Source organism: Canis aureus, chromosome 35 (genome assembly GCF_053574225.1).
Source record: "Canis aureus isolate CA01 chromosome 35, VMU_Caureus_v.1.0, whole genome shotgun sequence".
NCBI lineage: Eukaryota > Metazoa > Chordata > Mammalia > Carnivora > Canidae > Canis > Canis aureus.
This window is the reverse complement of record NC_135645.1, coordinates 846,440-867,807: the sequence shown is the minus strand read 5'-3', so window position 1 is coordinate 867,807 and position 21,368 is coordinate 846,440. Positions and strand designations below refer to the sequence as shown.

General features: G+C 43.4%; 1 protein-coding gene and 1 long non-coding RNA gene across 21 annotated transcripts in view; one reads left to right on the top strand and one right to left on the bottom strand.

Annotated features, from left to right (window-relative positions):
* Window positions 1-9,174, bottom strand: part of LOC144305492 (uncharacterized) — a 42,527-nt gene extending 33,353 nt beyond the window's left edge. For 15 of the 20 annotated variants that reach the window (XR_013372496.1, XR_013372495.1, XR_013372490.1 and 12 more), the window contains exons 1-3: window positions 8,706-9,174; window positions 7,633-7,851; window positions 4,871-4,928 (exon numbers count right to left, since the gene is read on the bottom strand). This is a non-coding gene — a long non-coding RNA (uncharacterized LOC144305492). Of the gene's footprint in view, window positions 1-4,870; window positions 4,929-5,909; window positions 6,060-7,632; window positions 7,852-8,705 lie in introns of all 20 variants that reach the window. The other 5 variants (XR_013372491.1, XR_013372501.1, XR_013372503.1 and 2 more) reach the window with 2 other exon arrangements.
* Window positions 9,175-9,401: 227 nt separating this feature from the next.
* The window catches only part of PPP1R2 (protein phosphatase 1 regulatory inhibitor subunit 2), a 29,725-nt gene continuing 17,758 nt past the window's right edge, over window positions 9,402-21,368 (top strand). Inside the window, exon 1 of the mRNA XM_077884279.1 lies at window positions 9,402-9,624. Within this exon, the coding sequence (XP_077740405.1) occupies window positions 9,503-9,624 (122 nt within the window). The 5' untranslated portion in view covers window positions 9,402-9,502. The remainder of the gene's footprint in view (window positions 9,625-21,368) is intronic.

Here is a 21,368-nt window from a genome sequence, read left to right as displayed (position 1 = left end):
GGTCAGTATGTTAGGCACGCTGCTTTTAGGAGAACTGACCTGAAGTCTACTTGAGTTCCACAGAATCTACAGAGATAAACAAGAAAATCAATCATCACAACATAGGATTGGGAGACCACATAGGAATAGGAGGCTGTAATTGAGGTTAGAAAGGGCCATTATGGGAGCACAGAGGAAGGTCACTTGACCCTAGCCAAAGAGTCAAAGAGGGTTTCACTCAGGAGCAAATCCTGAGCTGCATTCAGAACAAACTAGAGCAAGCCAGAACTAGAAGGGGGAAGAGGTGGCATCCCAGGCAGGAGAAAGACAGTCACCCAAGAGAACTCCCGTAATTCAGCAGCATCTGGGGTCCAGGGTTTGTGGGGGAGCAGTGGAATATGAGACTAGTAGGTGGCCAAGGGTCCACTCCCCATGAAAACCATGACAAAGAGTTTGGGATTCAATGTGACTGTCAAGGGGAACAATTTAGGAAGTAATTTAACTTGCATTTTAAAAATAAAATCGGAATAACAACTTGTTGATTCACAGTGAAAAGGAGGAAAAAAAAAATGAGTCAAAGTTCTTGATGAAATGTGGAGATTATGGGGCACCTGGGTGGCTCAGTGGTTGAGCGTCTGCCTTTGGCTCAGGTCGTGATCCCACAGCGCCTGCCTCTCCCTCTGCCTATGTCTCTACCTCTCTCTCTCTCTGGTGTCTCTCATAAACAAATAATAAAATCTTAAAAAAGAAAAAAAGGGAAGTGTGGAGATTGGCAAAAGCTTATGAGATGGCAACCACCGAAAGGGGTGGACAGAGATGCATAGTAGCTCAGGAGGGAGTTTTTACCTGCAGAGGTGGGTTGGGGTGGAGGAGTGATGAGGAAGGAAGCAGCACTGAGATGCCTGAAGATGACAGAGAGAAAGAGGCTGCATATCCAGGGAAGCTAAGGGTGACAGGGCTAGGAGACTTCGTGAGTGGAGCAGGCCTTGAGTGTGAAAGAGCTGGCCCCCGTGCCCTTTGAACTCTCTGACAGCTCGCAGAGCTGGGAGAGAAACGCTGCTAGCCTAGCTGGCTCCTAGGTGGCTCCCTAGGAGGGAAGAGCTCAGCCAGGTCCCAGAGCCTGGCAAAACTGAAAGCAGAGGGATCCCTGGGTGGCGCAGCGGTTTGGTGCCTGCCTTAGGCCCAGGGCATGATCCTGGAGACCCGGGATCGAATCCCACATCGGGCTCCCGGTGCATGGAGCCTGCTTCTCCCTCTGCCTATGTCTCTGCCCCCCTCTCTCTCTCTCTGTGACTATCATAAAATAAATAAAAATTAAAAAAAAAAAACAACTGAAAGCAGAGTTCAATGCCTGGGGATGGGTGGGGGGTAACATTTGTGCTAAATTCTACTTAGAGTTCTTTTAGCATTGACTTAATTTCATTATATCCTAATTTGTAGGTATTGTATCACATTTAGTAGGTATGCTAACTTGATTAACCAGAGGATTTTATCCCTACCCACTTCATATAAATTTTCTTTATTTCTATTCACCCCCCCCCCATGTAGACAGAGGAAACATTAAACAAAAGCAGTTAATATTTATGCATTTGCTTCGACTTTAAAAAAAAAACACAGGGGCAGCGGACACCTGGATGGCTCAGTCAGTTAAGTATCTAACTCTGTCTCAGCTCAGGTCTCTATCTCAGCTCAGGTCTTGATCTGAGGGTCATGAGTTCAAGCCCCACCTTGTGCTCCACATGGGGAGTGAACCCTACTTAAAAAAATTTTTTTAAAGTCAGATGGAATTTATTCTGTAGCCTTAATTCATTGTTTTCTATTTGAAGAGCTCCAATAAGATCAAAGTGAGCTTCAACTATGATTACCCATAAACCTCCACAATCCTACACTGCAGCCCTTTCTAAGCAGAGAATCAAACATGCTTCTGGACCCTTGTGAAATGTGGCAAATACAATTGTTTTTGACAAGTACACTTGAGCAGTGTACTTAGGAAGACCAGAATATTAGGGGTGGGGTAGACCTTCATAACTGAGAAAAAATTAATGTGAACTAAGGTCTTATTTTGGATAGAATTGGGTTTCCAAGTCAGTAAACTATTAATGACAGGCAGTTAGAAGGAACTTTCTAGTTAGTTACCTACAATACAACAATATAGGTACCATAGTTAAAAAAAAAAAAAAATTCTGGGGATGAAACTAGTTTTTACTTTGGCTTCATTTTTAGTTCAATTTAGTTCAAGACGCTGGCCAGAAAATCCCATATGAGAAATGGTGAGAAGCAGATTCTTTTGCACCCTAGAAGATTCTTGATAAGAGATATAAAAAAAGATTATTGGAAACCTTCACCATTTCCTGCTTTATGTTTCACAGATGAGAATGTTTGCACAAAAACCACCAACCCACGTGACTCTTGCTGTTGGTTTCCCCAAACATGAGCTTCTCTCTGCAGTGTCCCTTGTCTTGCTTCCTCCTGACTTTCCTGTCCACAGGGGAGAGAGCTAGACATCAGGTGCTCTTGTGAGAGCTGTGTGTGTCCTACTGAGGGTTTCCCCCCACCTGTGTTGGCCACAGGAGAGCACCGAGGGGCTGGAATCCTATCCAGAGCACCTGCCCATGTAATAGAAACCTGACTGTCACAAAAACAGCAACTTTACTCTTAGAGCAGAGGACCAAAGCTCGGAGAGACCTAATTAAAAGTAGATGTGCGTTTAAAAAAAAAAAAAAGTAGATGTGAGCATGTGTGAGCACATGGATGTGAACATGTGTTTTTAATGATGAGTTTTTGTTTGTTTGTTTGTTTGTGTTATTCATGAGAGACACAGAGAGAGGCAAAGACAGAAGCAGGAGGAGCAGGCTCCCTGTGGGGAGCTCCATGTGGGACTTGATCCCAGGACCCGGGATCACGCCCTGGGCTGAAGGCTGATGCTCAAACGCTGAGCCACCCAGGCATCTCTTTGGGGTTTTTTTGGGTTGTTTTTTTTTTTTTTTTTTTTTTTTTTTTTGAAAGCATTCTGAATCTAAAGTGAAAAGAAAGAGGATGCCTGGGTGGCTCAGTGGTTGAGCATCTGCCTTTGGCTGAGATCGTGATCCCTGGAGTCCCAGGATTGAGTCCTGCATCAGGCTCCCCGCAGCGAGCCTGCCTCTGCCAATCTCTCTGTGTGTCTCATGAGTAAATAAATAAAATCTTCAAAAAAAAAAGAAAAAGTGAAAAGAAAGAAACTACTGCTGTAGTTCAGTTACTGAAACCAAGCAACATCGGGCTCCCTGCGAAAAGTCTGCTTCTCCCTCTGCCTGTGTCTCTGCCTCTCTCTCTCTGTGTCTCTCATGAATAAATAAATAAAATCTTTTTTTTTTAAAAAAAAAAGGAGGGGACACCTGGATGGCTCAGTGGTTGAGCATCTGCCTTTGGCCCAGAGCGTAATCCCAGTGTCCTGGGATCGAGTCCCACATTGGGCTCCCTGAATGGAGCCTGCTTCTCCCTTTGCCTGCGTCTCTGCCTCTCTCCGTGTCTCTCATTAATAAATAAATAAAATCTTAAGAAAAAAAAAAAAAAACCCAAGCAACAGGTAGTACCTAGGACAGGGCCTGGCACATTAAAAAGTCCTCAATAAAGACTTGACTGGTTGTTGGCAGGACAACATCTTCCTCAATGCCTCCTCCACCGTGTTCAGTAACCTTCTTTTCTATAATTTCCTTTCCAGCATTACAGCTGTTCATACCACAATCTGGCATGTGGAACAAGATGTACCATCACCTTGTTTTCCATGTTTTTAAGGGTATCACCATTTGGATGGCGAATTTCAGAACAGTTTACTCACTGCTTTGACCAACACTGGTTGAGAGCCTCCTCTGGGCAGACACCACATGAAGCTGTGCTGTTGGCAAGTGAAGGGAGAAATACACCTGCCCCAGGAGGCCCCCAGGAGACAGACAGACACAGAAATATGACCCTATGAGATATAGGAACGTGAATCATTCCTGGGGATCTCCGCGGAGGCAAAGACTGACTCGGCCCGAGTGGAGTGGGAAAGAAGGTGACTTCTGAGCTGGGGGCAATCCCAGGAGGATGGCATTTCACACAGATTGAGAAAGGCATGAAAATGTGAAGGCACGTGGGGTGCTCTGGCACCTTGAAAAGGGTAGTGTGTCTGGTGCAAAGGGCAAAGGAAGGGGTGTGAAAAGAAACAGATGGGGCCAGATTGTGAAGGCCCAAGGAATTGGACTTTATCTTATGCGATGAGCAGTCCCTGAAGACTGAGCCCTTTGAGCAAATGATAAAAGCAGGGAAGGGTCCACTTGCTCCATGCTCAACACCACACCTGGCAAAGCAGAATTGAACTTATAAATTCAGTCTCGTTATGTAACCCAATTTTTGTTTTATTTATTTATTTATTTTTTCAATTTTTGTTTTAACATGAGACCAGTGGAATATGGAGACTGGAGCCTAGACCAACCCGGAGACTGTTAACAGATACAAATAAGATTAAATATTTGAGAAATTTCAAAGTAGAACAAATCCAAGGGAGCATAAACATAGTTATTAAAGGAAGGAATCTTCCTAGCATAAACAATGACTGTGCAGACTTCAAAATACATTTCAGGTTTCCCATGAAGTGTTTATACGGACATCATATGTATTCTGAATTAAAATCTATATACTCCCGATTCCATTATGAGTTCACAAAATATTAAAACACAATAGGGCCTGGCGACATTAGCACAATGAAATTACAGTGTATGGCACTGCTTGCTTACTTCTTGGGATAATTTATAAACCAGACCAGTTGACACGTATGGGAAATTTATAGTCACAAAAAAACTGAGTGATTTCTGGCAAGGCACAAAATAAATTTGTGGCTTAGCCAAGAAAATAATTCACATTTCCTACTTACCATTCCCAGGCTCTCCACGATAGTTCTTCTGCCTTCTTTTATCTTTCCTTTTTTTAGCCTGAAAGGTTTTGAGAAAAGTAAATGCTTCTTGAGATTCCCTCAATTTAACCAGTTTTTAAAGGGTCAGGATACATTTGGAAACTAACAAAACCTCCGTATACCTGACACATCTACGTTCTGTGAGTATTTGGGCACCCCGGGGGCTCTTGGGGTAAGGCTAAGGAATCTTCTTGGTAGATGTCTTTGATGAGAACAGTGAAAAGTTCCAAATCAAAGTCATTTTTTTAAAGCAGAAAATGAGGAGTGCTTGGTGGCTCAGAAGGTCGCAGTAGTCTGTCTTGGGCTCAGGTCGTGATCCCAGGGGCCTGCTCAGTGGGGAGCCAGCTTCTCTTTCTGTTGCTCCCACCCTGCTTGTACTCGGTCTCTCTCGAGCGAATAAAAAAATATTTAAAAATAATAAAGCAGAAAATGCTTCATCTTTGTTCTCGGCTTTCTCTCTTTTTGAACACTTTTTGTATTTTATTTAAATAATCTTGTCCCTGCTACTATGAATTTCTACCACGTATACTACAAAATCTGTGATTCTCCTGTCCTGTTGGAGGGATTACTTGAAAAGGAAATGAATAATGTGCTATTCTTGGCAGGGAAAGAGGTGCTGCTGACCCGTGGTCATTAAGGCACAACTTTTGGATATTGTTCCAGAGGTCGGGAGGCAAGTACTGTCATTTCTCTGCTCATGGAACCTGGTTGATGACTTGGGCAGCCTGGGTGGAGCCAGCCACTGAAGCCCTTGCTAGGTTTGAAACTCTGTTCTTGGTGAGAAACCAAGCGGTATTGGCCTCAGTTAGCCAATTTCAATGAGCAGAGAACCAAGTGGCTTCGCCACATTAAAAATATCTCCTGTCCTCCTTTCCATATGTAGCATTGAATCAGGCAACCATGATGACGTCTTCAAAAAGAAAGCAGGAATAATTGTGAGATAATCCTTAACCATGACTGTATTTTTAAATACACGATTTGCCTTGAGCTCGCTAGTTACCTCCAGAAGCTGGATCCACGATGGAAGATTCCATCCACAATCCATCTCTTGGCAGCTGAACCCTCAACATTCAGGAAATAATACAAATCCAGCCAAATTTAGTGTTTGGGCTGTTTTGTCCAGATGACTTCCTGTCCTGTAAGAGTGGATCTCGGCGAGGTATAGAAGGAGAGGTCTATTTAGAGACACTTGGAAATCTCTGGGCTACCCTGAGCAATCAAGTGGTTCAATTATTTTAAAATATAAGGAAGGAAAAGCTGTACTGGCACTCACAGTCTTGCAAACGAACATTTTATTATTTTATTATTATTTTATTATTTTTTATTTATTTATTAAAAAAAATTTTTTTTAATATTAAGAAAGTCCTCTTTGTCTGCATTCACTTTGAGGGGGTTGGGATTGGAAGAAATAATACAAGAGACAAAGTTTGAATTTTGATGAGGGAAACTTTTTTTCAAGGTTCTTCAGAGAACTCTTCATTACTTCCCATTACAATGTATTTTAATTTATGAACTGTAATAAAACGCATTAGGTCATACTATGGCAGCCCTTTTCATGAGAGGGTCTCAAAGCAAGGCAGTGCTTAATTAGGGGCCAAGTCACAGGTTCAGGGAGGTGACTGTGGGCCCAAGCAGGAACAAAGCAAGTCTGCCCAATAATTTAGAATATGGTAGGAGGTTTTGTGTATTCCCTTGAAAACAGGATTACCACTGCTGACCTGGGCTCCTGCTGACAGGGCAAGAGAGGCAACACAGGTGTGAGAAAACGTGTGGAAAGGCCTCCGGAAGGGAGGTGGCCATCCTGCTTCCCCTTTAATGAGAACCTTCCCTCTGCCCCAGGAGCTGGGCAGGGCTGTTGGGGTGTGAGGTCAGATCCAACTGTGGCGAGGGAAGAGGGCCACCGGGAATCTGTGCTTGGAACAGAGGAGGGGCCCAGAGTGGCTGTGGAGGGCTCTCCTGGGGAAATCCCTGCGGGCAACCCCAGGGGGCCCTTGGCTGACAAAGCTATTCCTTTCTGCCCTTCCTGCTCACTTCCCCTCCATTATCTTCACTCAGCAGGCCCAGTTCCATGCTGGGATCTCAGCGAGATGCTGGGGGCCAGACAATAGAAGCAGAATGGTTCTCAGGAACCCTGAAGTCATGTCCCAGGAGCAGGGTTCTAAGGACCTGAACTGTGTTGCTCCTTAAGGCACAGAGCCTGTGTTAAGGAGGATGAGATGTGGGTCCCAGAGATAGGAGTTGACGAGCAGGCTGCCATTGGGGTAATTACCCCCGGCCACGTTCTCTCACCCTACTCCCTACCCCGGTGGCCCAAGATTGCTCAGAACCAGGTGTCAGCTCAACCTGAGGAAGAACTTTCTGAGTCAGAACTGTCCACAGATAGAGTGAGCTGTGTTGGCGGGCATGGCAAGCTCCTGGCCTCTGGGTACTGGAGAAGAGGCTAGGTAGCTACTGGTGGGATTGACAAGATCCCTTCCAGACCTGTGGTCTATGAATCCCCAAGGGGCCGGTCTCTTGGAGGCGGCAGCTCTGGGTGAACTGGTCTGCTCTGATCTGGTGGGTCATGAGGATGATAAGGCCTGACCAGGAAATGGTGGTAGGAGAAAGCCTGGTGATGAGGGAGTTGGGAACTGGGGGTTGGAGGAGGAGGAGGAGGGAAAGGGGTGCATAGGGCTGCCATAACAAACTGGGAACCTTTCAACAGCAGAAATTTAGAGTCTTACTGTTCTGAAGCTAGAAGTCCAAAGTCAAGGTGTCAGCAGGACTGGTGTCTTCTGAGAGCTCTAAAGGAGAATCTGTTCCCTCCTGCTCCCGGCTTTCGAGAGCCCCTGGACTTCCTTGGCTTAGAGATGCATCACTCCACTCCTCTGTCATCACATGGTGTCCTCCTTGTCTTCATATGGCCAGCTTCTTCCAGGGACATATCTTATGAGGGTCCCACCCTATTCCAGTATGACCTCGTGTTAATTTAACTAATTAGATCTGCATTTATCCTATTTCTTTTTTTTTTTTAATTTTTATTTATTTATGATAGTCACACAGAGAGAGAGAGGCAGAGACACAGGCAGAGGGAGAAGCAGGCTCCATGCACCAGGAGCCCGACGTGGGATTTGATTCCGGGTCTCCAGGATTGTGCCCTGGGCCAAAGGCAGGTGCTAAACCGCAGCGCCACCCAGGGATCCCCATTTATCCTATTTCCAAATAAGTTTTCACTCCGAGGTACCCCAACATATCTTATTTTTTAAGGTGACACAATTCAATCCATAGCAGGAAGCGACTTGCTTAATCTCTAGCACCTCAACTTTTCCCATCTGTACAGCTCCTGGTGCTGACACTGAATGGAGAGAGGCTGGGTGGCCGGAGTGGACACACTCCCTCTGCTAGCCCTAGCTTCACTTTATTTACAGCGTAGTTCTGAGGTGGTTCCCAGGGCTTCAAAGTTCTGTCCTTTCCTGTTCTCCACAGAATCCCTGTCTCCTCACACCATCCACAACACCCCCAACCTGGACACCCACTTTTCCTGACACCCTAGAATCTGAAGCTCTCTCCTCTCATCAAAGTCTTCTCTGAGATCTTTCCTTCACACTCAGGCACAGAATAACTTGGACTTGGGGAGGGTGTGTGTGTGTGTGTGAGGTTTTGGTGTTTTGTTTTGTTTTGTTTTTCTCCTTTGGGATTCTTCTGACCCAAGTACCTAGACAGCATCCAAGATTTCTGGCCTATTTCATCCAGTGTTGGACAGCTGAGTACCTTAAGTGAATTTCCTAGATTTTTTTAGGAAGACAGAGTTATGTACCACAATTGTACAAATTTATGCCTGGGATACCTTCCATAGGATCAGGAGCACATGGGGAGAGACCAGACTCCCAGACCCCGGAGGTCCCAAGTCTCCAGTTGTAGGACCACACGCTATGGTTGTGTGACAGTGATGGCCAGGTCGCCCTCCTCGGCCCCTTAGCCGCTCCGACGGTAAACCAGGTCAGGCTATTTCCAGGCTGGCATTCTATGATCTCACAAAAGTCAGTATTCCGTGATTTCATGCTAGGTCTCCAAGGCCCCTGCTAGTGCTGATGTTGCATGAATTTATGGTAGCTGAAAGTTTGCGGGTAAAGGGAAGGGAAGAGGTGGCCCCTACGTGATCGCCCTAGAAACCAGGCAACGGCTTCGTGGAACAACGTCACCGGGAACACAGACTCGGGACGGGGGCAGCGCGGGGGCCGGGAGGGGCCCTGATCCGCTGCGCTGGTCCTGGGCGCCCCGGCGGGGGCGTGGCCAGCGGGGCCGGGGGCGTGGCCCGGGGCGTGGCGGGGGCGGGGTCTGCGCTGGCCCCGCCCCGCCCTAGATATCGCGAGAGGGCGGGGCCGCGCGGCGTCGGCGTCGGCGTCGGCGTCGCTCCCGCGCTGGGGCGCTAGGCCGGCTGTGCTCGGCGGCGGCGGCGGCGGGTCCCTGCGTCGCCACAGCGCTCCGGGCCGTCTCCGCGCAGCGGGCGCGGCCGCCTTGGCCCCGGGCGGGCTCCGCGGCTCCCGGCGAGTGCCTCCCCCTCCCGGCCCGCGCCGGGCAGCGACGCTGAGCCGACCGCCGGAGCGCCGGGCAATGGCGGCCTCCACGGCCTCGCACCGGCCCATCAAGGGGATCCTGAAGAACAAGGCTGCCGCGGCCTCCTCGGTGCTGGCCTCGGCCGAGCAGCCCGGCAGGAGCGTCGACGACGAGCTCAGGTGAGAGCCGGCGCGGCCGCCGCGGGCCCGGGGCGCGCTCCCTCCCCGCCCGACCCCGACCCCGACCCCGCCCGGACCGCGACCCCGGGCCTCACCCCCGGACCCGGACCCGGACCCGGACCCGGACCGCGACCCCGAGCCTCCCTCCCCGACCCCGGGCCCCACCCCCGGACCCGGACCCGGACCCCGACCGCGACCCCGGGCCTCCCTCCCCGGATCCCGAGCCCCATCCCCGGACCCGGACCCGGACCCGGACCCGGACCGCGACCCCGGGCCTCCCTCTCCGGACCCCGAGCCCCATCCCCGGACCCGGACCCGGACCGCGACCCCGAGCCTCCCTCCCCGACCCCGGGCCCCACCCCCGGACCCGGACCCGGACCCGGACCCCGACCGCGACCCCGGGCCTCCCTCCCCGGATCCCGAGCCCCATCCCCGGACCCGGACCCGGACCCGAACCTGGACCGCGACCCCAGGCCCCTCTCCCCGACCCCGGGCCCTGACCCCCACCCCCGGCCGCGACTGCGACCCCGGACCGCAGACTGCCCACCCCCCCCCCCAACCGACCTCGACCCCGGGCCCCGACCCCACCCCGACCGCGGACCCCCTCCCCCGGCCGCGACCCCGGACCCGGACCTCGACCCCGGGCCCCGACCGCACCCCGACCCAGACCCCGGGCCCGACCGCGGACCCGGACCCCGGACTCCCCTCTGCCCCGGCCCCGACCGCGGACCATCCCCCGGACCCGGCCCCGGCCCCGACCCCACCCGGTCCCCGCCCCCGGGTCCCCGCTCGCCAGCCGGGCCGCCGGTACAGGGACCAGGGACGGTCCAGGCAGGAGCTGTGACGTTGGCCGCTTTCTAACCCTCTTTTAAAAGTGTACGCGCGCACGGAGTGTTTTTTAAGCAAACACCTGACCTTTGAGCTTTGGGGAATTGGGACTCAAGAAAGTTTCAAAGATTCACCTGTTAAGCGTTTGCTGTTTCTTAACCTCGTATCCGAGGCATCTAAAATTCTTCGGGAATAAAAACCTTTGCTTGGCTTGAGAACCCTTTAGGATCTAGTCTGGGGCCAATACGAGACCCCTCCGTAAAAGAGACCCTTTCCCCCCGTTTGTCTCATGGAGCTTCCACAGTCGTTCCTTTTTAGGGGAGCATTATCGAAGCATCAAGCCACCCCCACGTCTTAGATCGTGGTTCGTCATTATCTCTACGCTAAGAGAAACCGAGAATTTTCGAGTCTTTGGTCTGTATTTAATGGAAATCTGCTTATTGCTGATTAGTTTCGCATCTGCAACGAGTTAGGAGCGTTTTCTAGTCTCTGTTCCTCTTGGAAGACCTAAGCTCAGGACAGTCGGGAGGAGCAGCTTGCAGTGGTCCGGCGGTGTTGGACATACTCACCCTGTAAAAAATGCCCCACAGCATTGTGTGTGATAGGAAATGATCGGAAACGATCCAAGGACTTAAGCAATTAAGAAGGACTCCTGTTAATTATGGTACATTGATGTAATGAAACCACATACCACTCTTTTAAAAAGAGCAAGGTAGGGATCCCTGGGGGGTGCAGCAGTTTGGCGCCTGCCTTTGGCCCAGAGCGTGATCCTGGAGACCCGGGATCGAGTCCCACGTCGGGCTCCCGGCATGGAGCCTGCTTCTCCCTCTGCCTGTGTCTCTGCCTCTCTCTCTCTCTGTGACTATCACAAATAAATAAAAATTTAAAAAAAAATAAAAAGAGCAAGGTAGATGTCCATGCACAGCAGATACCCCAGGTGCAATGCTCAATGGAAAGAAAGTAGTACTGTACACGTAGTGTAAAATACACCCCTGGATTAGAAGTGCTAGGAGCCTTGGGTGTTACAAGATACTAAAAACACAAAGATTCTATATTCTAGAAACCAGGCTTAAGAGAAGTCGTCGTCGAAATCTGTAAAGTTGTAGAGCTAAAACGACGGCATTTGTAAAAACTTGGAATATTGCAACTGGAGCACACCTGTTTAAATAATCAGTTTAGGACTATAAAAGGAGCCACTCCTTGGTGGTGGTAAATTTATAGAGATTTGTTTTACCTTGAAGAAAACATTAAGTAGGATGACAGCTTAGAATCATGGCCCCTCTGGGATTGGAAAGGACCTTAATGTGTCTCACAACTCCTGCACTCCCACTCTCTTGGATGCTTGACTTAAATTCTCTAACAAGAAATTTTCAAGCCTCTATTTTGGGTACACGGCTTCAAATGGGAATTGGTGAGGAATGATGGTTGTAGGTTACTGAATTAAGAAAACAGAATCTCCCAGGAACATGGGGAAGGCAGGACGACTAAGATAGTTAACAAAGCCAACTTTAGAAAGCTCTTGCACAGTTTCAGAGTATTGGACAGCAAGAGTATCCTCCTCACGGGCATTATGTTAGTTATTCTTGGTGTGAGCTGCTTTTTGTTTGGCTACCAAGTGGCTTATTGTTTTCTTCTCTTTCTCTTCCTTATCTTTACTTATTCTTTTTATTTTTTTTTAAGATTTTATTTATTTATTCATGAGAGACACAGAAGCAGAGACAGAGGGAGATGCAGGCTCCCTGTGAGCCCAATGTGGGACTCGATCTCTGGACCCAGGATCACGCCCTGAGCGGAAGGCAGACGCTCAACTGCTGAGCCACCCAGGTGTCTCTTATCTTTACTTATCTTTTCTCAACTTTCATCTGCCATAATTTCCTGGTCTTAATGGGTTAGCCTCTTTCTGTAATTGGCTAAGGTTTACTTCCAGGTCTTCCTACCTTGAAAGCCACTATTCTAGGCTGCCAGAAGGACAGATTCACATAAAACAGGCCATTTATGCGGATCCCTGGGTGGCTCAGCGTTTTAGCACCTGCATTTGGCTCAGGGCTTGATTCTGGGATCTCCAGATCAGTCCTGCATCAGGCTCCCTGCATGGACCTTGCTTCTCTCTCTGTGTCTCTGCCTCTCTCTCTCTCTCTCTGTGTGTGTGTGTCTCTCTCATGAATAAATAAAATCTTAAAAGGGGGGGACTATTTGCAAGGTTCCAAGGTGGATGATTTTGATTAACTTATCTAGTTAGAGGGTTAGACAGCACTTAAATCTTCAAAAGGAACTACTAAACTCGAATTCATGGAGGTTCATGAGGTTTGTAATTAACTAGTAAAAGGGGATGGACTTTTTCATTAGTGTTATCTGACTAAAGCAAAGAAAACTTTTAATACAGTACATATTATTTATGTCACAGCTTATGCAAACATAATTAGCAACTTTATGAGAGCCTTTTTGAGCAGAAATGATAAAAGTATAATTGAACCCTCTTTGTAATGTTTGTCATTTAATTACGAGTATTCCCCTTTTCCTATAAAAATGACTGAGAAGGGCAGCCCCAGTGGTCCAGCCCTTTAGCGCCGCCTTCCGCCCGGGGTGTGATCCTGAAGACCTGGGATCAAGTCCCTTGTCGGGCTCCCTGCATGGAGCCTGCTTCTCCCTCTGCCTTTGTCTCTGCCTCTCTCTCTCTCTCTCTACCTGTTGTGAATAAATAAAATCTTAGAAAAAAAAATAAAAAGGATTGAGAATAGTTTTTTTAATTACAATACACTTAAAATCCAGAAACTAGTGAGTGTAGTGTAATGATTTAACTTTAAATGTTGGAACAGAGTATAAGGCAAAAGACTCCTATTATGAAAATGACCAGGATCTAAGTCAATTCTTGTTATTCTCAGTAGTTCTGTTCTATATAATCACCACAAATTCTGAATTAGTGAATACTGAACCATTGCGCCTAGGGGAAGTACAGAGTTAGCTTCCTTCTTGCTCTTAGAACACTCGACAGCACTTTAGCAGTACACTTGGGAGCCGTTTAAAACAACGCAGTCAACAAAACACAAAAAAGTAAAAAAATGGTACTAAATGGACTGCAGAAGAGATACTTCTAGTTGAGAGCTAGAACAACAAGAAAAATATCAATCACCTTGTTTAACAGCTGGGAAGATATAGTGACTCAGAATTTTTCTGGTCCTGTGCATGTCTGTGAGAGAGAAAGTACCTCACGTACTGATTTTGGAGGTAACAAATTTTATCAAGTAGGCAAATTTGCAAATACAGAATCTGCAAATGACTCTTTATTGGTGCCTTTATCAAGTAAAATGCAGTGGTAATTTCCTTTTTCTGTACATACCACTTCATCCCCTCTTCATTAGTTCTGAGGATATTGTTCAACATATCATTGTATTTAACATGAATAGATGTTACCAACGGATTTTTTCTAAGGTCAGAAGTTGAGTTGTCTTATTCCAAGTACCTCTAAGCTTTTTTATTATGTATCTTTTTAGTAGGAAAAATTCAAATATTCTTCAGATATGTTTGTTTATAAAATATCTCATATATTACTATCATTAGATAATGTTTCAAGGCTCACTGTACACTTAAAGTGAGATTCGTATAATGCCATATTTCAAATAGTCTTAAATTTTTTTTAACCTATTCTTGTCAAACTTTTTTTTTGTCTCAGTGCTGTTATTTTCTATTTATGCTTTGCATTGGTACTGTTACCTTCAGTGAATGGTCTCTTGTCATGCCATTTTTTGAGGGTTAGTTCAATTACAGCTGGGTAGAATCTGTAAATCCCCATAATCAGGAATAGATAAATCTCGGTATATTGTATCACAGTATTAGTTAGAACATCAGTGTCATCTATGATGTTAGAACTCCCGTGCTATCAGGATACCTTGAATATGGTGTATAACTTACAAAGGTCTAAAATAATAGATGTATTGAGTAGCTATGTGCATTTCATCAAATACAAAAAACCATTGATTCTAAAATATATCATGATTTTATGTACCACCAGAAAAGAAAATACTATCAGTTATAAGATGCTATCCATTTTAAAATGTTTTCAGAGGGATTAAAATGAGAATGTGCATTTTGAATTGAAGATAAGAAATTAAATGTTACTAAAATCTATTTTATGAGAAGTGTTATTACAGATTAGTGATTAATCTGGGGTAGAGTGCCTAGGTTTGGATACTTTTTTTTTTAATTCAGTTAGTCTGTCTACTACTTAGTAGTTCTGTGACTTCCAGTGACTTGTACATTATATCCATGCATAGTTTAATTATTAAACAAGTTAACAAATGTAAGGTGTTTAACTCAGTACCTCATCCTCAAATGTTAATCTTATTCAAGTAGAAATAAATACAGGAATCTAATTTTTCCCCCATCTCAGTAGGTTGTTTTATACAATATGCTTTGACGTCACTATGTTCTATTCAAATTCTATAGTACTCTTAGGTAATGTAGGCAACTTCTGCCTGAAAACATTGCACTTGAATTAATTTCCTTTAATATAATTTTAAATAAACATGCTTCAACTTCGTCTTTTTCTGCCTCTAAAGGGATACAGGTTCTAAAGCCTCGCTGAGTAAAGTTTTCCAAAAGTGACTTTTTGATTACTGATTGCTTTTATTGTCAACTGTTACTTTAATTGTTCAGTAATTGTGCCAAGCTTCAAAGTCTTGTATTTTGTCAACTTATGTATGTTGAATCTTTATATAAAGAAAAATACCATTTCTTGAAGTGTGCAATTAAAGTTTAACACCTTGAAGCAAAATCCTGCTTCCTACTTCAAGCATGGCTTAAAACTTATCAAATGAGCAAGTCACAAGCAACAAGGAGTACAAGTAGGTCTTTGAGGTGGTATCATATGAGCTATCAGAGTGAAAGTGAGAAGGGGTGACTTTTTCTGGACCAAATTTGGACTGCAGGATATCCAGTCTTCCAAGAGGGAGAGGGAACATGAAACACCAGCGGGTGCTTTCATCCTCCCAGCAGATCTGTGATGTAAGTGGTGGTGCCCCTGTTTTTTCTAGGTAGAGATAATGAACTACAGAAGGTCATACAAGCAGTTTGGCATTAAACTCGCTCTCTTCGCCTTTTGGATTTTGCTACTCTATAACTAACATTAATTCTGCCAAAATGTTATAGATGCTAATTTCCAGATTTAGTGTTCTCTGCTGACAGTTTTCTTCTACTTCACTACTTTCAACCTAAGAATTCCTGGCATGCTTTGTAGCCTAGTGTTTTATGGCCTTATTTTAAATTTATGTTTTTGCAAGATATTGTTCTCTTCTTTAGAGCTGAATAATTCTAAGAATTTCTATTGCTCTTAGTATTGTGTTGAGGAAGTGGAGTAAATCTTTGAATATATGAAACTTTAGTTCTTTTATTTATTTATTTATTTATTTATTTATTTATTTATTTATTTTTTACTTTTTTTTTATTACTTCTTTTAATAGTGGAAAGTAAACTACAGGACAGGAAGAATTTGAGTTACATACAATGTGATTATAATGTTAATATCTGATATATATCTTTGGTTTACATGTACATAACATGGTTTAAGTCTTTAAGTTTGAGTAAGTTCTTTATGTTTTCCTACAACATTGTAAGTCTATATATTAATGTATGAGAACTTGCTCATATTTAAATGTAAAGAACTTAGATATATAAGAGAAGGTTTTCAATAGAAAGGCAAAGGATATTAACATAATTCATAAAAGGAAGGGAAAGTGACCAGCATTTTTTCATATTTATAAGGTAATGATCAAAGAAACATAAAATAGTTTTTTTTTTTTTTTTTTTTCATAAAATAGTTTTTAAATGATGATTTGTTCCTGCTCAGGTGGAGATAACATATACACAAATACCCAATCTTGGCAAAGTTTTGGTAACTAGTGGGGGCATTACATATTGTTCTCTCCTTTAAAACTATTTGGCAATGTGGAGTGAACCCTAAAGCTCTTGATAAATGTTAACCCAGATATGCCGATCTAGGAAATTATCCTAAAAATATCATTGAATAGAATATGCACAAGTGGGGATCCCTGGGTGGCGCAGCGGTTTGGCGCCTGCCTTTGGCCCAGGGCACGATCCTGGAGACTGGGATCAAATCCCACCTCGGGCTCCCAGTGCATGGAGCCTGCTTCTCCCTCTGCCTGTGTCTCTGCCTCTCTCTCTCTCCTCTCTGTGCATTCTCATGAATAAATAAATAAAATCTTTAAAAAAAAAAAAAAGAATATGCACAAGTATGTTCATTTCTGCTTCATTCTTGATAGGAAAAACTTGGGTTCAATATAAATATCTAAGATTTGGTGAATGGTTTATTATTGAGTATTATGCAGTTTTTAAAAACTAAAGATTTGAGGGCAGCCCAGTGGCTCAGCGGTTTGGCGCCACCATCAGCCAGGGGTGTGATCCTGGGGACCTGGGATCGAGTCCCATGTCAGGCTCCCTGCGTGGAGCCTGCTTCTCCCTCTGCCTGTGTCTCTGCCCCTCTCTCTCTCTCTCTCTCTCTCTCTCTGTGTCTCTCATGAGGAAATAAATAAAGTCTTTAAAAAAAAAAAACAAAAAAACTAAAGACTTGAGATGCCTGGGTGGCTCAGCAGTTGAGCATCTGCCTTCGGCCCAGGGCGTGATCTTGGGGTCCCGGGATCCAGTCCCATGTCAGGCTCCCTGCAGGGAGCTTGCTTCTCCCTCTGCCTGTGTCTCTGACTGTGTCTCTGTGTCTCTCATGAATAAATAAATAAAGAAAATCTTTTTAAAAATAAGTAAATAAAAACTAAAGATTAGAAAATACAAATGGCTTATAATAAAATATGTATACTAATAGCTTCCATATTAGTATATGCATTTTTATATGGTGTGTCTATTATTTTATATATGTACACAGTATTTATATTATATATTTTGATAGCGTATATATTTTATGTAATATGTGTTATATAATGAAAGAATTTGCAGAAGTCAAAACTGTTAGTGGGTTAGGGTGGTGGGATTATATCATTATTAAATTTTATCCTCAATTTTTAGAAAGCCTTTCTACTTGTATCCTTTAGTTCTGTTTTTCCTGTTATCTTACAAAACAGATATATGGAGTATTTGGGTTTCCACCCATTAGAGAAGCCTTTTAAACTCCTAATGACCTATATCATTCTTCTATCTTAATTGGTAATGATGAGAAGTTTCCACTTTTAATTCAGTATTGTTAACATCATTTAGGAAATAACTTGTTTCATTTTGAAGTTAGGGAGTACCTAACAAGGTTATTAATATGTGTATATTTTAAAGTTTTTTTTTTTTTTAAAGATTTTATTTATTTATTCATGAGAGACGCAGAGAGAGAGGCAGAGATACAGGTAGAAGGAGAAGCAGGCTTCCCGCAAGGAGCCCAATATGGGATTCAATCCTGATCCCAGGATCATGCCCTGAGCCGAAGGCAGACGCTCAACCCCTGAGCCATCCAAGTATGCCTATTTTAAAGTATTTTAGGGCAGCCCAGGGGGCTTAGCGGTTTAGCGCCGCCTTCAGCCTAGGGTGTGATCCTGGAGACCTGGGATTGAGTCCCATGTCGGGCTCCCTCTATGGAGCCTGCTTCTCCCTCTGCCTGTGTCCCTGTGTCTCTCTCTCTCTCTCTCTCCCCCTCCCTCATAAATAAATAAAATCTTTTAAAAAAAAATAAAGTATTTTAAATGTAATGTAATACAAACATGGGAAGGTGTGTCAAATGTAATTCTAAAGTTTAAGAAATTATAAAATTATAAATTATGCATTCTATAAAATGCCCTCTGTAATCGCCTTCCTAGTCAAGAAAAAGAATGTTTCCATCACTTCAGGAATGTCCTCTGCTGTTTCCAATCTCAGTCTTTCCTCTCCTGGCCCCCAACATAACTGTCTTGACTTTTATGGTAATCACATAAGTAAGTATACATCCCTGTACTCTTTAGTTTTGCCAGCTTTTGAACTTTATATAGAGATGTGCTGGCTTTGTTTTACAGTATCTTTACTAGGAAATCTTAATAGGACTCTATTAATACAGGTTTTATGAAACTTTTACCTGTCCTTCTGTATCTGACTGGCATTTATCCTCAGCTCTCATTTCAGGCATTTGTCTCAGGAGGGAATGTTTTTTTTTTTTTTTTTTTTAAAGATTTTATTTATTCATTCATAGAGACAGAGAGAGAGAGAGAGGAAGAGACACAGGCAGAGGGAGAAGCAGGCTCCATGCAGGGAGCCTGAAGTGGGACTCGATCCAGGGTCTCCAGGATCATGTCCTAGGCTGCAGGCGGCGCTAAACCGCTGCACCACGGGGGCTGCCCGAGGGAATGTTTAATTACAGTATCCTGGGTCTCTCTTTGCTTATTAATTGGATTCCTTTCTTCACAAACTTTTTTGAGGGTTAGTTCAATTACAACTGGATAGAATCCGTACCATAATCAGGAATAGATAAATCTCAGTATATCATATCACACTGTTCATCTAGTTAGAACATCTCTGATTTTCCTAAAGCATGTGTACATTTCACCATGATTCATGTCTGCTGTCTAAATCTTTAGAAACCGGGATCCCTGGGTAGCTCAGTGGTTTGGAACCTGCCTTCGGCCCAGGGTGTGATCCTGGGGTCCCCAGATCGAGTCCCCCATCGGGCTCCCTGCATGGAGCCTGCTTCTCCCTCTGCCTGTGTCTCTGCCTCTCTCTCTGTCTGTGTCTCTCATGAGTAAATACATAAAATCTTTAGAAATGTATCTCTTCACTATGAGTTTCCTTATATAGTGCGAGTAGACCTAGCCATTTAGAAAGCAAATCTTTCTAAAATATCACAGAAATTTGTAGATAAGAACTAGTTAGCCAAGTGTCTGAAACTAGACTTAGTTGAATACGAAACTGGTTGCTTTTTAGAAAAATTCATTCTGAATTTTGCATGGCAAGGTGGAAGGCATTAAGTACAAAAGCAGTTTTAAACATTTCTTCAAGACCATCCCAGCATTAAGGGATATTCCTGTTAGTGAAGTAAACCAGATGTTCTTCCTTGCAACCAAAGAACATTATGCCAAAAACTAAATTGTATGTAGACTCACATTACACGCATTTAAGTTTTTGGTGTAATGATTTTAACCATAATTATTTTGATTCTTACACACCGTATTGAAATGTTAAAAAGAAAGTTGGTTCTTTTAAACCAATTTTTTAAATATTAGTAATGAACAGAATAAATAAAATACTGCATTACCATATAGCAGACTTTTTAAAAAATAAATATCAGCAAAAGCAAGAAGTCTCTCCAGAGAAAAATTAAATAAATAAATAAACATTTCTTCAGAATGACCTTTCTCAACCCATTCTCTGCAGTGCTAAGTGAGATAGTTTCAGGAATTTTAACCTAAAACTTTAGGTTTTAAAGTCCTAAAACCTTCTTATGTTTGTACGGTACTTTTAAATTTTATTTATTTATTTATTATTTATTTATTTATTTATTTTTATTTTATTTTATTTTATTCTATTTTTTGTATAGTACTTTTATAATTTGATTTCACAGACATTATTTCAGTTGATTCTCACAACAATCCTGTATTATAATAAAGGCTGTTACTAAAACTCCCATATTATAATTTCCATGTAGAGTAAATATAGCCCAAGAGTGGGTGTTGTTGGACTTGCCTGTAGTCACAGGACTAGTGAAAGGTAACTAGAACTTGAACCTTAAACATCTGTCTCCCAGTTAAGCTGTTGTGTTTTTTTTTTTTTTACTACCACAAGACCAATTATGTATTAACTCAGCAGCTACACACCTAAAGAAATCAATATTATAAAGAGGGTTTAATTTTCCCAGTTTAGTTCACTCAAGTGTTGTATTTTTGTTTTGTTTTGTTTGTTTGTTTTTTTTGTTTTCTGGTACTAGTAAGATTTAAATTTGATTAGTTGAAATTTCAGGTCCATTCCATGCTGAGTTTAAAAAGGGGAAAAAAAACTAATAAATATTGTTTCTGTATTTCAGTTAATGACTGATATGTCTTAATTTTTAGCTTCTTAACAAGCTTTTAAGATTTTGACTGTTTCGTGGTGAGGAGACATTAGGTAACTTCTGACTGCTTTTTGGGGAAAAGTGGGAGTTGTAGTTTCAGTCACTTGTGGAGTATGTCTGGACCAACCTTTGCCTCTTGATAAAACAAAAGATAGGTACCTGAAGTTGTAGTTGAAGTGTACTTAGTCTGTAGTGGAATATTAATCAGCTTTGAAAAGGAAGGAAATTTTGATTTGTGCTACTGCACAGATGAACCTTGAAGCCATTAAGTGATATAAACTAGTCACAAAAGAACAAATGCTGTATGAGTCTATTTATATGAGGTATCCGGAATAGTTAAATTTGTAGAAACAAAATGGAATGGTGGTTGCCTGGGGCTAGGAGAGGGGAGCATAGAGAGTTAGTGTTAGTGTTCAGCGGGTAGTTTCAGTTGGGGATGATGAAAAAGTCCTGAAGATGGATGGTGGTGGTGGTGGTGGTTTCACAACAATGTAAATGCGCTTTATGCTGCAGAACTACTATACACTTAAAGATGGTTAAAATGGTGAATTTTATGTTATGCATGTTTTACTGCAATATAATATGAAGAAGAAAAAAGTGCTTGGTCTGAAATAGGGACACTGAATACTTTGGAGAAGAAAGCAAGAGAACATAAAAGGCTCACCTGTCAGGAGCAGGCACCTGTATTTTTAAGGTGGCTCAGGGCATGGAGAAGGGAATATGGTGTTAAGGTTTAAGTATGTCATTTTTCAAGAGCATTTCAGAATCTGGGTGTTGGTAGATTTAGGAAGATTAAAAATATCTACGGTAAAACCTCCAATGTGGGCAAATGCAGAAAAGATGTGAATATGTATAAACTCTACATTGATTCTTTTTTTTTTTTTTTTTAAGATTTTAT